Source organism: Antechinus flavipes, chromosome 6, assembly GCF_016432865.1.
Source record: "Antechinus flavipes isolate AdamAnt ecotype Samford, QLD, Australia chromosome 6, AdamAnt_v2, whole genome shotgun sequence".
Lineage (NCBI taxonomy): Eukaryota > Metazoa > Chordata > Mammalia > Dasyuromorphia > Dasyuridae > Antechinus > Antechinus flavipes.
Window position 1 is genome coordinate 11,659,336 of NC_067403.1, and position 16,467 is coordinate 11,675,802.

A 16,467-nucleotide genomic window follows, 5' to 3' on the forward strand; every position below is an offset into this window, starting at 1 on the left:
ATCAATTACCTAACAGATAACTCGGAAGTGGAAATTTTTCTGACTACCTGTTTTTCTTTTCTTTCGTTAATTCATTTATTTTTTATTTTTCTCCTTTTTGTTAAAGACACCAAGGAGTCAGTAGGAGTTTGATTAATTGCCAGAAGGTTAAGAGCGATGCTATTTTCCAAGTCTGAGCGGCCAAGGTTGGGCTTTAATTGGCAGCATTTGGCTCGTTCTAAACACTTTCTGAAAACAAATGCTCACAGCCAATGCAAAGTGTTTCATTGCCAAGAGAGACATCCCCAACCTTTCACAGATGATAAACACATCCAATATGGTGACTAAGAAAACACACACATACGAATTAGAATTCTGGGTTATATTTAATATTAAAGAACAGAAGTCTGTTTAGCAAGTTGCGGTTCACAATTATGTTGGACAATGTGCTGATGGCAGCTCAGCAGTTATGAATAGTCTGCTCATTGTGGCCTGCTGTAATCAAAAAGCAAGGCAAGAACATACCTCTAATTTCTGGAATCAATAATTGCGATGGAATTAGGGCACTAAGAGATTATAGAGCAGGGGTTAGCATTTAACCAATTAAAAGACAAATATATGCTTGTCTAGATTCAATGTCTAACAATTCCTTGTCTTTAGTGCTTTATTTCTTAAATGCATGGTCCAGATGTGACTCTGATTGCCTCCAGAATATCCCAGTGAAAAAGTATGTGTGTCTGGAATAATTCCATCTTAGAGTAAAGAAATTGAAGCACAAATTACTTTTCTGGAGCAACCTAGATAGATCATATCACCACAAAGAAAAAAAGAAAACTGCCTTTGAACAGATGGTACTATTCAGTCAAAGATTCCTTTATTTTATTTTATTTTATTTTTGGTAAAGCTTAAGCGATTTGCTCAGGGTCACAGAGCTGGGGAGTATTTAAATATCTGAGGTCACATTTGAACACAGGGCCTCCTGACTTCAAGAGCAGTGCTCTATCCACTGTACCACCTAGCTGTCTTGCAGCCAAGGATTGTTGAGACTAAGCTAGCTAATGAGTCAGCCACATTTTTACATGAAATAATACTAATTCAAAGGAGCAACATATAAGGAGTGGCTTTGGACTCAGATAATTGGCTTGAAATTCCACATTTTATCTATACTATCAATAGGATTCTGGGCAAGGCACCTGGCCTTGGGCTTCAGTTTGCTTTTGGAGGGTTAGACTAGATCATCTCACATCAATATCAATTAAAAGATCTGTGGATGCTTGGTCTGCAAATGAGAAGTCTTAGATTTCTTCAAGTCCTTGACAGGACATCATGCAGAAGTAAGAATGCAGAAATAAATGCATAGGAGGGGAGATATAGAAAGGTTGATGAGACCGGCCATTGAAGATGGGACTTTTGGACAAGGAGAACACTTCAGGAGTGGCTCTGAAAGTAGAAGGCTCCTCATCATTGGGCAGTCTTCTAACGGAGGTACTGATACAGGTTGTTGGAGATATTGAAAAGAGTGATTTTGGGGCAGAACCAGACAATGTCAGCAAACCTTATTTTTCAATAAACATTTCCTTTTCTGAGTATTCTAGCTTTTATCATCCAAGTGGACAAGGGGCCACTGGAAAAGTGCTTCCTCTCATTTTTGTAGAAACAAGTAATTTTATAGGATGCTTTTTTGGGAGTTAAGAGGAGTCTGAGTCTGATTTCATCAGTGTAGGGGAACACCTTGATGATACTTTTTAAAGCAAAACAGATAGAAAAAAGTGCTTTCCAACTTGGGGAGTAGCTAAGAGGTCAAGGACAATGTTTGGTTAATACCTTTATTAACTTTTTGGAATTAATTACTTAATGTTGATGAACAGATATTATTATGGGTCTTAAGAAGTCATTTGACCAGCGATAGTCAAATGGTTTCCTAGGAGGGGGGTGTGGTCGAAGACAGGTAAATCTGACTCTAGCTCAGTCTCAGTTTCTAGCACAACTTTGTATTCAGTTGAAAGAATGCCAGTGTGAGGTGACAGGGAAGCAATCCGAAGTGGAGACTCTAGGAGGCTGTATGTGGCAGCCACCATTTTTACTGGGCAGCTGGCTCTACCACAGGAAGACATCAAACTGATCTATCACTGTGGGCCCTTCAAAGATACCTGAGAGAATGAAAATGGCGGGCGTGACACCGTCTAGGCTTTCTCCACACACCAAAGACAGCTTGCTTGACTTCCTGTGACCGGGCTGGCTCTCGCCCCTTTTTCACTCGTGAGAACAACTTTCTGCCTAGAAAACTTTGTCAGTGATTCAGCTCCACAACAAAGGTAATCTATGTTGACTTCCAGGTTTGCACAAGGCCCTGAGAGCTGTCTCACAGTAGGATGGCAGCCTTACACATAGATAGTAAGTTTCTTGACACTGAGAATTTCTATAGGGAAGAGGAAGTTAAATACGAAAATCCCTAATATCCTTGTTAGAATACAGATTCTATAGATAAGTTTTTTGCATTTCTCAGCTATTAAGCCTGCTCACAGGAATTATTATTTTTAATTTACTAAAAATGAATCAGTAATACATCTCTCCAGCCTCACTTTAGTCATCTATGCAATAGAAAAAATAATGTCAATCTCACATTCTTGTTACAAGAAAGGAGCAAAGAAAACACTTTGGCAATTGAAACACGTCTGATTTTTTTTTTTTTTTGCTTAGACTTTTGGATAATGGTAGAAACCATTTTGGTAGTTATTGATTGGCCTTTTTGGTTGATGACTGAGAACATTTTCTAAGTAGCTTTGCCGCCCATCAAAGGCCCTGCCTGGGCATTGACAAGAATCAGCAGCAATATGCTGAATATTAAGAAGAGAGCAAGCTACCTAACTCCAGTTTGTTCTCGCTTTGCCCCTGTTGCTCTTTACAAACCACTGGCCACATAACCACTAACCCTAACCCTAAGTGCACATGGGTTGCTGTAAGCACTGGGCAGGACTCAGAATCAAGAGAGCCAGGTTGTATCCCAGGAGATGTCAGTAAATCAGACATGGAATCAGGAGAGATGTCAACGTTGGGTGTCATGCTGAAAAACGGGACAAATATCTTACAAAAAAGAGAATACTGCTTCCTTTTTTTTTTTTTTTTGGCAAGGTTGTATATAAAAGTAGGCTGTTGTTATTGCTTATCATACCTTGGGCCACCCCTTTGTGGTAAGCTACCTTAGTTTGCCTTTTTAGCCCATCCCATACTTGCTTTTTCTTCCTATCAAAGAGTACTTGGCCTTTTGTCCAGTAAACTCATCCATCTAATGGGGTAATGTGCATGATAACTTGGTCTATCTGCTATATGGTCTTAAATTCCAAGGATTGAGGCTAAGGGAATCATCATCATCATCATCATCATCATCATCATCATCATCATCATGAGGGAATTTTTCCTCACACACTCCTAATAATTCTTTCACTTTGCCTATCCAGATAGAAAGCAAAGAACCCCAATTGCTCTTCCACTGAACAGTCTTTCAAACACTAGAAGCCCACCATTCGGTTCTCCTCCCACAAAGTCTTTTCTTCTCAAGGATAAATATTCCCAGCTCCTTCAACTCATCTTCATATGAGTTGATTTCCAGTTAATATACTTAATATAGAAATGTAATTATATCAATATCAATTTATATTTACCTATAATTTTATAGTTTCCTAAACTTTATAATAATCCCAAGAGATGAATATTAACATCAATTAGGGGAAGTGATTTGCCCCAAGTCTTTTAGCCCAAGTACTGACATGTTCAAGGTTTTCCACTCCACTCCAAATCCAGATGCTAACAAGTAAAGGGAGGTTGTGGGTGGGATGGACAAGACCTTAAGAAGGCACAAAGTCACTAGCCAGGGATATCTAACATTTAGGTGACTTACTACCTTTCTCGGTAAATGTCCCAAATGGTCCAGTTGGCTACTAACTTTCAGGGAAGGCTAGAAAAAGAAAATCATACCCTGACAATCTAGAGGGCACAAATAAATTATTCAGGAACAATGAAAATAAATGTCTTTGTAAGATTGGTTAGGGAGCATACCTTCGTTTTATTACTTGCCATTAAAAACGAAAAGCAGATCGACACTTTTTTGGGTATATCTATCTGCTTGTGTTTTTAAAAGGGAAAAATGATTCATAATTTTTTGTAAATTGGAGCTTTTTCTCTGACATGTAATTATCATTTGAGTTGTATTTATATTCCCTGCCTATCATGTTTTATCATCAAACTGCTGAATGTAATTTATCTCCCTGCAGCTTTAAGGTCCTCGTTTGGAATTTTTTACTTTGTTTGCCTTTGGCCTCTCCCCAAATATTTTTTGACTCTTGGTAGAGAAACTGGAGAGCAATCAAATTTCAAATCAGTTATTAAGGAATACCACAGTATTTGCATTTAAGTACTGACTCCAGTAGCACTCATTCTAATCCTGATTTATGCTAATTATATGCCTAAGGGAACTTTTAAAGACTGTAATTTATAGATGAATTAGTGCTGAATCTGTATAGATGGAAGGAGTTTCCACACTGAGAGTTCCCTCTATAGATGAACTCATGGGATTGACCCCTTTCCCCTAATCTTTTTTTGTATTTCTAAAATGAAGTAATTTAATTTTTTCTCTTCTATTTGAAAAAATATATATACAATTACATCTTATTTTGTTCTTCTTAAGATAATATTGGTTAATAACAAAATGACAAGGATGAAAAAAATGTGTATTTTAGTTTCCAAAGGATATATTATTACCTTGTTATAAGGTTAATTTTATTAAGAAATTGGTTTCTAAGCTAGCATTTTTTCTTTTAATTTTCTTTTTTGCTGGAAAGTAAATAAACCAAAAATTCTCAGATAAATACACATATAAATGTAAAATTATCCCTTTACATTATGCTGGAGGTAAACAAATATACACAAGTAGTTGCGAATGTATTTTGAGTAGATTTAAAGAAATTTCGCATGTGGGGGAAGTGAATACAAACAACTGGGGGAAATCTGGGAAATTTTCAGTGGGTGGCTTGGAAGGAAACAGATATTGTTAGGGGGTAAAGTGTGAGGAAGCATTCAGACCTACGAATGACCAGTGTGGTAGATCTTCATTGATAGAGAATAGCAAACAGGGCAGGTAGACTAGAAAAAAAGTATGGTGGAGGGGAATCATGTGACAATATATCTGGACAAAAAGGTTAGAGCCCCATTGAGAAGGGTTTTAAATGCTGAACAGAAATTTCTGGTGTATCCTGGCAATGATAGGAGATACTGAATAAAGAATGTTGAAGGAGGGAGATAGGGTCAGACCTGCCCTTTAGCAGCGTTACCTTTGGAGCTGAGCAAAAAGGACATTGCTGAGAGAAGAGATGAGATTCAGGGAAATTAATTCAATTATCGTAATAGTCCAGGTGTGTGGGAATGAGAGCCTGAACTAGAGCCGGGCCCATCTGAGCAGAAGGTAGACAGATGGGAGATAGCACAGAGGTAGAAATAAATACAGGACTTGGTGTGTGGGATGGGGGTGGTTGACATAGCACCGTGCCTGGCACATGGTAGCTGCTTAATAAGTGCTCCCTGAGTTGAATTAAAAAATTCTAGAACAAATCTGATTTTATAAAAGTCAGTGGTTGGACTGTGAAGGTGAAATGAGGGAATTGGGGAAAAGGGTAGGTTCCGAGTGCTATTAGTGTGAATTAAGGAAAGAGGAAGATTCTGAGAGGAAGAGGGATGGGAGTTAGGGAAAGGGGTGGATTCTAGGGGAAGAAGGTAGGTTGTACGGAAGGGGGATGGGACAAAGAGTGATTTTTATTTCGGACATACTGAGTTTGAGATACTCATGGAACCTTCTGACGAAGCTATCCAGATGGCAGATAGATGCAGGATTGCAGCAAGGGACAGATTCTTATTTATATTATATATATATACACATATACATATATACATTATGTGTTATATACATATGTATATATATGCATGTGTATGTATATGTATATCATGTGTATGTTTGGGATTTATTTGTACAGAGATGACTCCAAGCTAAGTACGGAGAGGAGAGAAAATGAAATTAGATAGCAATACCGGGAGTAAAAAAAAAAAAAAAATAAGAATGAAAACATGTATTAATGCTTGTTATTTGCCAATTGAATTTAAATTTCACTTAATTTACTAAATGTCATTTAATTTATTAAAATTTTATTTAACAAAAATGTAGTAAGCATTTATTAAGCGCCCGCAGTGTGCCGGGCACGTGTTAAGCAATGGGAATACTAATAAGGAGCAGGGGCTTGTATCTAATGGAGCACGGGGGGGCAATCCCCCAGAGTAACCAGCGTCGTTCTAAGCGCAGGCTCATCCCTGCTCTCAGTGACCTCACGTTCTCAGCAGGAGGTGGGGATGAGAAAAAGAAAGGGGAAAGGGCTGCAGGAAGCCTTCGGGATGAGCCGTAATACTCGGAGATGGCGAGCGTGGCTGTGGGATAATTCGGGGTTCCTGCTAATACCGGAAGCAGAGCCCAAGTCACCATTTCCGCTTCCTGTCCTGAGCCAATCAGGGAAGCCTAAGCCCGGCCATTGGCGAAAGCTCCTCCTCCACACCACGTGGTAAACCTGCCCGGAACAGGGATGGGGGAGGGGGAGCATGCTCTTGGAGCGGTAATGGCTCCCGAGGTTTCCCATTAAGTACTGAGACACGGACAGTGTTCCCGAAAGGATGTGAACATTCTGCTTGATTTCCCCAAAGCAGAAAACCGCGGGCATGCAAACCTAAGAGACCAACCAGACAGACAACAAAAGGAAACAGAGCCAAACTTGCTTTGGATATCAGGAGACGCCGTTTTGGCAGCCGAGCAGGGCAAGAGCTTCAAAAGGCGCTCTTTAATGCTGCGCTTGGTACCGCTCTGGGCGTACAGGAAACCTAGAAGATACACGGGCAGTTGGGTTAATACAGTCCCCGAGCGCGCGGCGCGGTGCATGCCGGGCGGTGCGTGCCGGGAGCAAGCGGGAATCCGGGAGCATCCATTCCTTCCTCCAGGACAATCGGTCCGCCGGAAGCCAAGAATTCTCTCCTCCCTTTGAAAGCATCCTTTCAAATGGCAAAGTTTCTCTTCGTCTCTGCATTAAAACTGTTGGATTTAATGTGAAGAGGATTTCAAATGTGAACCGGGAAAGGTTTAGCCCTTTTGAAAATGAAAGCTAAAGGGCTTGGGTCAACTTTTTCAGAAAGTCCAAAGGGAGGAGAAATTCAATAAACTTTATTGAAAACTGTTTAACTGGCTTGAAATTTCACCATGAAAAACAGCTTTGATGTCTGTCGCCTTTGATGACTTCCCAAGCTCTCGTCAGTCACCGCATCTGATTACAAAGGAGATCTTCCCCTGCATAAATCGGCAATAACCTGCCGGTACCTTTGCCTTCACTGAAAGGAAGAAACTGATGGCCTCGAGATGCAGCCCGGGAGCCTCCATTTGCATAATTTGATATGCAGATATATGACAATCAGTCACAGTTTTTCCCCCACAAGGCCAAGTTAATGAATATACTTTATTCAAGTGGGGTGATTTCAGAAGAAGCCAGATAGCTTTGGAAGGCTGTTAACCTCAGAGCGGTTAACCGGGAGGGGGAGGGGGGACCGGGAATTTGGGGAGCCACGGCTGGCGTGGGGAAATAATAAAGAAATATTTATATTGTTATCCTTGTCAATAAAGGAGGGAGCGTGGTGGCAAGTGTTTGAGACAAATGGTCCTGTCCATGACGGAAGTGAGAACTGTCAAACTCATTACTAACTTATCGACCCTTTGAAAACCAGGAAGACAATTCACAAGCTCTAATCTAAATCAAAGCTCTCCAAAATCAACATCAAACAAAAGCAAGGCAGTCCACTTAAATCAAGGTAAAGTGGTCCCCACAAAGTAGTCCAGACTAAGTCCTCAGATAAGTTTACCCAGATCAATGGCGACCGCTACTCCTGCTCCTAGAAATACGAACAGTCCAGATGAGTCAAATCAGAAAAGAAGTTGTCCATTGCCTTTTGAAAAATCAGAATCCTCCTTCAGCCTTTTCACACAATTTTCACAATTTCTGACACAATTTCACACGTTTCACACACAGAAACTTTGCTCATACGGTTCCTCCTACTTAGAAAGTCTGATCTTTTCTGATCTTTTTTCTCTATTAAAATCTGACCCATCTTATAAGGGGCAGCTCAGAAACTCTTCTCTCCACAAGGTCTTTCCTCATTCTGCACTTTTAAATTTAAAACATGAAACAAAGCCCCAATACCCAACCCTCTAACTCAAGTCTGAGGCAAAGATCTTTTGAAGTAACAACCTGGAACAAACTCTAAGATAATGTAAAGGATTACACATTCCAGCCCCCCTTTAAACAGATTCTATTTAATAAGGGGAAAAGCATGATATATTGGGCCTGCTATATTAATGGGATTAGGAGTAGGGTAGCTGGATGTTTGATAACTATGTTAACCTACCCATGGGATCCAGTGGCAACATCTGGAAATGTTTTAGAAAAAGGACGATATGATGTTGTGACACTAGGATTCTGTTTCCAAGAGGAAACTCAGAAAGTTAGACTGCTATCATTTCCATAATTAGACAGCTACTTTTCATAGGATTTTTCTGAGCCAAGTTAGGTCCCAGAGTATAGGTGAGTAGCTTGCTCTACTTTATGCCATCACCTTTTTTCTTTGTGTCTCATCCTACTGATGGGCAATGTGTTTCCAAGGAGCAAACAGAGCTTCACATTTCATACATCTGTGTTCTTTATCTTTTTGGGGAAAAATCTACATTTGTCACGAAAGAATCACCATTTTTAAGCTTTAATTTGGTGCTTCTTAGTTTCATGTCTAGGTTTTTTAAGAGAAGTGTGGGAGAGGATTAATGATGTCTGTCACAAAGTCTCCGCCAACAATGACAGATCTTTGGGCCTGGACTTGATTTTGATACATTGATGGATCTGTTTTCATCAGTACAAGTAGTCCCTCCATTAATGCATAAGACAGCCACACAATATATTCTTATCCTGTGGTAGGATTTTTATTCAGCTCATTAAACATAACTTCCATATGCTACTGACCTGTTAGTCACTGGAGGTTTTCTTATCATTCTTTTACTATTTTTAGAGTACCGATGTAATGGAGTTTCAATTGTGTGTGTCATCTCTCACTTTTAATATGTAACTGGCTCATTCCCTTTCCTAAATTTGCACTTCCTTTATGATGTTTTTATGTTATATCTGGTGTATAAGATATTAGATACTTCTTATTCTTCTAAGATTTTGGTATTCTACTATTTTATAAATGTGAAAACAGGAAAACAGATCAGATCACTTGTTCAAGGTCACAAAGCTAGTAAATATCTGAGGTCAAATTGGAACTCAGTTCCTCCCCACTCTGGGTTTTGTGTTCTATCCATTGAAGCATCTTTAATTCAGCTAACTGTCTAAATGCAGCTGTAGTGCTCGAGAGCCAGACTATGGATATAAAACTTTTGTATCCAAACCTCGGTCCGACTCTAGAACATAACAATTCCTTAATAAGTGCTTGTCTTGATTTCTGTAGGTATGTGTTGCTAGGATATTATTCTAGAAAGTCCAAGTACACTAAGTAATAGGGTTTCCACTCAAACTGGCTATGCAAGTCACAAAGACAAGAAGATGTGCACTAACCTAAAGCAAACAAAATAAGCCAGAACAATGGTTCAGATTTGTTTTTAATTTTTAAGGTTTTCTGCCATTCACAAGGTAATTAAGTTGGTAACATAATAGCACCATCAAAATTAAGCAGCAGGAAAAGAGAATAAAAATTAAACACATCAACCCATGAATAAGGATTGATTGTTGCTTCTGATGAGTCATTTGCAGTCATGTCTGACTCTGTGACCCCACAGGGTTTTCTATGCAAACAAACTGGAGTGGTTGGCCATTTCCTTCTATAGCTCATTTTACAAACGAGGAAACTGAGGCAGACAGGGTTGAGTGATTTGCTCAGAGTCATACAGCTAGTAAATATCTGAGGGAACAGTTGAACTCAGAAAGTTGAGTCTTCCTGACTCTCAGCCTGGCACTCTATCCACCTACCTAAGCTGTCCCAAGAATTTATTAAGTATCTATTATGTGCCAGACACTGTTTTAGGTGCTAGAAACACAAAGATACAAAAATTGTTTTGCCTTTAAGAGCTGCCATTCTATCAGGGGACAAAATAGGTACCTGAAAAGGTAAAGACGGAAGATCTACACCATATTAATGACCTAGGACTGGGGGGAAATGCATTTCTTTTGATGGAGGAAAAAAGATTTCATCTTAAAGGCCTTGGTATTATTGAAGATAAGGTAGCCCATCAATCTCAGTTGCTCCTCTTTTCAACCTTTCAGATTTAAATAGTGGTTTAAGCAAGTAGTCATTTTTCATCAGCTGCTTTCTTTCAGAGATACAAGCCATGCTATCCCATTTAAATTTCAGGCTTCAGGGGCAAATGAGGAGTCCTGAATTATGGATTCAACAAGTATTGATGATGATCACATAAATGGCAAGGCACCCCTCCCCTCATCTCCCCAGGAAAACATTTATATAAGTGAAAATTATGGCCTTTTTCTTCTTCCTAGCTCTGATTTACTTAGTAACAGACTAACAGACAAAAAGAAAGATGGTTCCTACGGTTTGGCTTGAGACGGAAGTTCCCCGCTCTATAATTTATGGCCCTTCTCTACTCCATAATTTACGGCTCTCTACTTCCATTCTGTGCTTTTAGATTATGGACAATGTTTTTCTTCTTAGAACCTGAACCTGCAGATGAACAGTGAATGAAAATGGCTAATAACATTTTCTCAGACACATTGTCTCCTGTGGATCAATAAATATGAGAAAAATCATCAGCATTTCAGAGGTCTTTGAACCTCTTGAGATCCCCTTTTGAACCAAGGACAAGATTATTCATCAACAGCAACTGTGAAGAGGATTCTTTAAGTTGCAAATATGAACTCATCAGACAGCAAGTAACCTATGTGTCTAAAGGTCAATGATCTGTTTAGGGCCTATTCTGAAACCTCAAATTAGATGGAATTTTCCAATGTATTCTTGAAAAACCAAATGCCAAACAACTTTTAAGCTTTTATTTTTGTCGTTTATTACCCGGTCCCCTCTACTTATCAAATGCTCAATGGCGTGTTGTTGAATGTTTAACAACTGAATCTCTAAAAACAAAACAAATGTGCCTTTTACACATTTATGTTTAATTTGCATTATTCATATTTTTCCCATCACTTTCTTAAATCTAAACAATTGACAAGAAAAATGTTAATCCCAGATTTTATCATGAAACCCAGAGAGATTAAATGATCTGTTTAAGGTCACACAGGTAGCCAGTAGTTAAGGTAAAATGAGAGTTTATAGCTCATTCTACTTTCTAAGATATAAATGCTCACACCGAATGTTTAAGAAACTTCTCTTGTGAGCTAGTTCAAGCTGACTCCAACACATCCCTAGATACAACCAGCTTGTGTCAGGTGACACCATGAATGGTAAGACCCCATCTACCTCTAAATTTGGTGATCTTCTGACCCCTGTTAAAGGAACCAATTGAAAAGGGGGTATTACAAAGCCAGAATCTGGGGCACAAAAATGAATTGTATTTTTTGACAGATTTTCCTTGCAAAACGTGTTTAGATTTGTCAAATATTAAAACACATTTGCCTTCCCCAGTACTTCAGCTACTCCCTAAGGTAGCTGAATCTAGGAGCTTGCTGGGTTTTACATTAAATTCAAGTCAAAATCTGCTGTGGATAAACCTCCAACTGGATCATCTACAAGCAGAGAACTGAAGGCTTCTATGTGGAGAAATAATTCTTTACCTTGCCATTCTGATATGCTGGTTTCCATTGAAGTTAATTTTACCCAATCTCTCCTTTCCCTCTCTGTATCTATCTCCTCCCCCACCTCTTTGTGGGTAGGATTACAGTCAATTCTTGATTACTTTATAGACTGTATAATTTGTGCGTCATTCAGGTAAGGGGGTAACTGGAGGTTGATTTCTTCCCACTAGCATCCTTTTAATCTCCCTAAATCCTCTCACTTCACCTCATCATTTCAGGAGTTGTCAGTTAATTCAGATAAACTATAAATTCTGAATCATTGAATTTTATAATGGGAAAAATATTTAGAAACCACCCAGTTCATCTCCTACCTAAACTCCTTATTTTAAAGATGCAGAAACTGGAGCCCAGAAAGACTAATTGATTTGTTTAAGGTCTCCTAGGGAGCCAAGAGTCAAGGTAAAATGAGAACCTATATCTCTTTCATTAAAAGTCAACCAGAAGGTGTGCTGGAGGAGCCAGCTCTCTGGAGAGCTGATTGTTAAATTTTCAGTGTGAGTAGTTATACATTAGACATCGTCATATTATAAATCAGATTCTAATTCTAATTGCCTAGATTTACAAAAGGGCTGGACAAAATGTTAACAATACAGATTAAGCCTATAAAGTATATCATTCATGTCTTTTCTTCTCTTTGGATTCCAAAATCAAATATAAGTGATACTGTATTCTCTGCAATCTACCATCACTGCCTTTTATCAGCACAAATTAAACAGAGTATTCTAAGGAGAAATAATAGTAGAAGACTATGGTGTTCTATACTGTCATTCCTCTCTGCAATAGCTAAGAGAGCTAAGATTGGACAGAACTCTGGATGAGAGCATCTTCAAGCTCACATTTGGATCCTGCCTTCTACACTTACTTGTGAGACTTGGACAAGTCACTTCATCCTCCTGAGATGTCATTTCCTTATCTATAAAATGGAATTTTCCAATGTATTCTTGAAAAACCTAATGTCAAACAACTTTTAAGCTTTTAGTTTTGCTGTTTATTACCAGGTCGCCCTCTACTTATCAAATGCCCAGTGGTGTGTTGGTAAAGCAGTGGCTATAGAAATGCAAGCTATTATTATGTCTATTTTTTCTTTTCTTTCTTGTTACCAACACAACTCGTATATTGAACCGTCTTGTACTGCAACTTGAACACAGTGCATTTGTATGTTGTTTCCCTCATTATACTTTGAGTTCCTTGAGAGGAAGGGCTGAGTTTTGCCTCTTGTGGCATTGTAGGCACTTAGCACCGTGCCTGGGACATAGCAGCTTCCTCAGAAATCTTTGTTAATTTGATTCGCTCGTTTTAAACTATATTAAGTCTATAGGGATCATCACATGCTCACAGCATCTAACCAAATATCATTATAAGGAAGATAGCAGTTTGTACTTCCATTTCTCAATGTTCTTTAAAAGTGTTTCAAAGATAGATTATTGGATACACTGGACTGGGGATTAGTAAATAGGTTTAAAGGATTGATATTTAAGCACATATATATTTTTTTTCTTACTCAAGAAAACAGGCCTAGAAAACACAGCTAAGAATTAGCTTTTAATACATCCAGAAGCAATGGACTTATCCATGTTACCTGCTGACGGGAATATGTCAGCATAAGAAAGTAGCATGAAGCCCTGACAAGTCAGTCAGTCTGTATTTATTAAGCACCTTCTGTGTACCAAGCACTTTGCTGAGTGCTGAGAAGACAAAGAAAGACAAAAAACACTCTCAAAGATCCCAGAATCTAAAAGGGGAGAAGTGTAATCAACTATACATAAAGAAAACGTAGAAAGGCTAAATGGGGGACAGGTTTGAATAGTCTTGGGATAATAGTTCTGGAAGACACTGAGATAACAAAGGACTGGAAAGGGCTTCTTGCAGAATGTGAGACTTAAGCTAGATTTGAAGGAAGTCATGGAAATCAGAAGGGGGGATGAGGAGAGAGAGAGCATTCTAAGTGTGGGGGCTGGCCGGTAAAAAAAGGTTTGCCCGTGGGAAGTGTAGTTTTGCAGAATTTCCTTAAAGCGTTCTATCCACCTCCCGCCTTGGATTTATGAAGTTCTCCTCAGTCTTGTTAGGTGGATCACCTATTTGTAGCAATCTTAGCACTGTTCCAATGGAATCGGGGACCTCATATCATTTTACTTTCACTGTCTCACCTAAGACAGCAAGTAAGACAGTCAGACAGTCGATAGGGTAGCCGGTCTGGAGTCAGGAAGAGTCATCTTCCCAAATTCAAATTTGCCCTCAGACACTTGCCAGATGTATGACACAGAGCATGGCTCTTAACCCCGTTTGCCTTTGTCTCCTCATAAATAAAGTGAATTAGAGAATGAAATGGCAAACTACTCCAAGACAGAGAAAGCCCCAAATGGGTCAAGAAGAGCTGGGCAAAACTGAAAAGACTCAACAAAACAATGGCTCTATGAGATGAAGAACTGCATGAAGTAAATTCAGAAGCAGAGGTGATCTAAATTATGTATGTGGGTATAATGTGAAATATAGTACTATAATCTGAAATATAATATAATATACATTATTTATCATTTAAAATCTATTTACTATTTGTATATAATATAATATATGCATATATATAATATCTAACCATCCATCCATCCATCATCCATCTATCTATCTTCTTTCAGACTAAGGAAAATAGACATTTAGCCTTCAGTATTTCCTATAATCAAATTAGCTTGAAATTTTCCTTTAGGAATATCTCATACTTTGATTAAAGGCAGGAAGCTGGCTAAACTGCTTTTAAATTAACTTTCTCATAATGTGAGCCCAACAAACTCATTTATTCAATTGATTTTACTGTGAGGACATAATATTATAAACATCATTTTCTTATCAAAACAGAATCCTCTTTATAAATGATCTTTCCCCCCAAAAATTTATTAGATGTTCATTATTATGTTCTCCTAGACAAGTAGTGCTATTTTGTTCATCTTTTAATTTGTAACGCTTGTGGTGTCAAATTATTGTTATTAACACACTTTAAAAGGTTCAATTATATGCTTTTCCTAATGATATTTAACTTTCTTCATAAGAAAGTACTAGATAATGTTGGATATCATTATTATTATTATTACTATTAGTTAATAGAGGTCCAGTCATGGATGTCAGGAAAAGCTTTATTCCAATCCCACTTCTGCTACATATTAAATATGTGACAAAGGCAGCAAAGAGATAGAGGGATGGAGTGCCAGGTCTGGAGTCTGGAACATCTTTCTGAATTCAAATCTAATCTTAGACAATGAATTCCCCATCAATGAAGCTCAAATTCTAGAATATATATGGAATATAATATATTTATGTAATATAATTTTGATATGTAGAATAAATATGTCTATTAGATACACACAATTATATATGCGTGCATAACATTTAATTTACATGTACATGCATACATTCATATATGTGTATATGTTGTATGATAGAAATAAGCTACTTGAGGATAGGCAGGACCTGTTTCTGTCTATATATTTCTAGGCAAAGGGCCTAGAACCCTAGAAAGGGTTGACCTTCCCATCTTCATGGGACCCTCTAGATTCACTGATGGGGAATCCAGTGTCTACCCATAATGGGCATGGAAAATGTCAGTAAATGTTCTATGTAAAAAATGATACTTGAGCTTCATCTGAAAGAAGGAAGGAGGGAGAGCTGAGGAAAAATGCATTTAGAGTCTGGGGTATTGCTCATGTAAAGATAGGGAGATGAGATGTGAGAAACATAGGGGAAGGAGAATGATGCAGAAAGGTAGGCTGGGGCAGATTATAAAGGGCTTTAAAAACAAATAGGAGATTGGGGAGCCACTGAGTTCATCGTACAGCCAGTGATGTGGAGAAAGCTACACTGGCAAAATCACTTTATAAGCTGTCCTTTGGATGAATTGGATAGGGAGACACTTGAGGTCTCCAGGGAGACAATGGACTAAGGTAGTATCTGTGTGAGTTAGCAGTTGGGGAAAATACACTAAGATATTATAAAGGCATAAATGGCCACATTTGGCAACTGCTCAGGGTACTTGTGAGGAGTCAATCTGAGAGATTAGAAAAATGGCAGTGTTTAAGACAGAAAGAGACGTTCAGAAGAAAGGTGGTTTGGGAACCATTGTGGACACTGAGGTTTGACGTGGTTATGTGATCTCTAGCTTGACATATGAACTCTACTGTTACTGGTGTGGGACTCGTGTATCTCAAGAAAGACACAGAAACTGGCAATATGGACTTGGTGACATCTGCATAAAAGTGATAATTGAATCCATAAAAGGTTCAGGGCAGGTGGAAATGCCCAGGAGTCTAGTGTATAAAAAGACAGGAGATGGCAAGTGCTGGGGGACTTTGGAAAGTGACTGCAAGGCATAGGGTCCCCAAACAATGATATTTAGCAATGGCATCGGGGGATATTGAGTTGGAGTACAGCTATCCCAACCTTCAAGCTGTGAAGATGAGAATGTTAGCATCCAGTAGGGATCACATATTCAATGTGGGCAGTAGAGATTAGTAGGGGAGAGAAAAGACTCCTGGGCAACTATCAATATCTATAAATAGAACATAATTATTATTTCTGTACTACAAATGTAATTTATAAAACTAAGCACACACATTGAGGCTTT

At 38.6% G+C, this 16,467-nt stretch overlaps 1 protein-coding gene across 3 annotated transcripts in view; it reads right to left on the reverse strand.

Moving 5' to 3' along the window:
- The window catches only part of KCNIP4 (potassium voltage-gated channel interacting protein 4), a 1,018,244-nt gene that overhangs the window by 107,486 nt on the left and 894,291 nt on the right, over positions 1 to 16,467 (reverse strand). The window contains exon 2 of one of the 3 annotated variants that reach the window (XM_051967626.1): positions 6,790 to 6,891. The exons of the other annotated variants lie outside the window; for them this stretch is intronic. Coding sequence (XP_051823586.1) covers positions 6,790 to 6,891 — 102 coding nt within the window. The remainder of the gene's footprint in view (positions 1 to 6,789; positions 6,892 to 16,467) is intronic. 3 annotated transcript variants of the gene reach the window in all.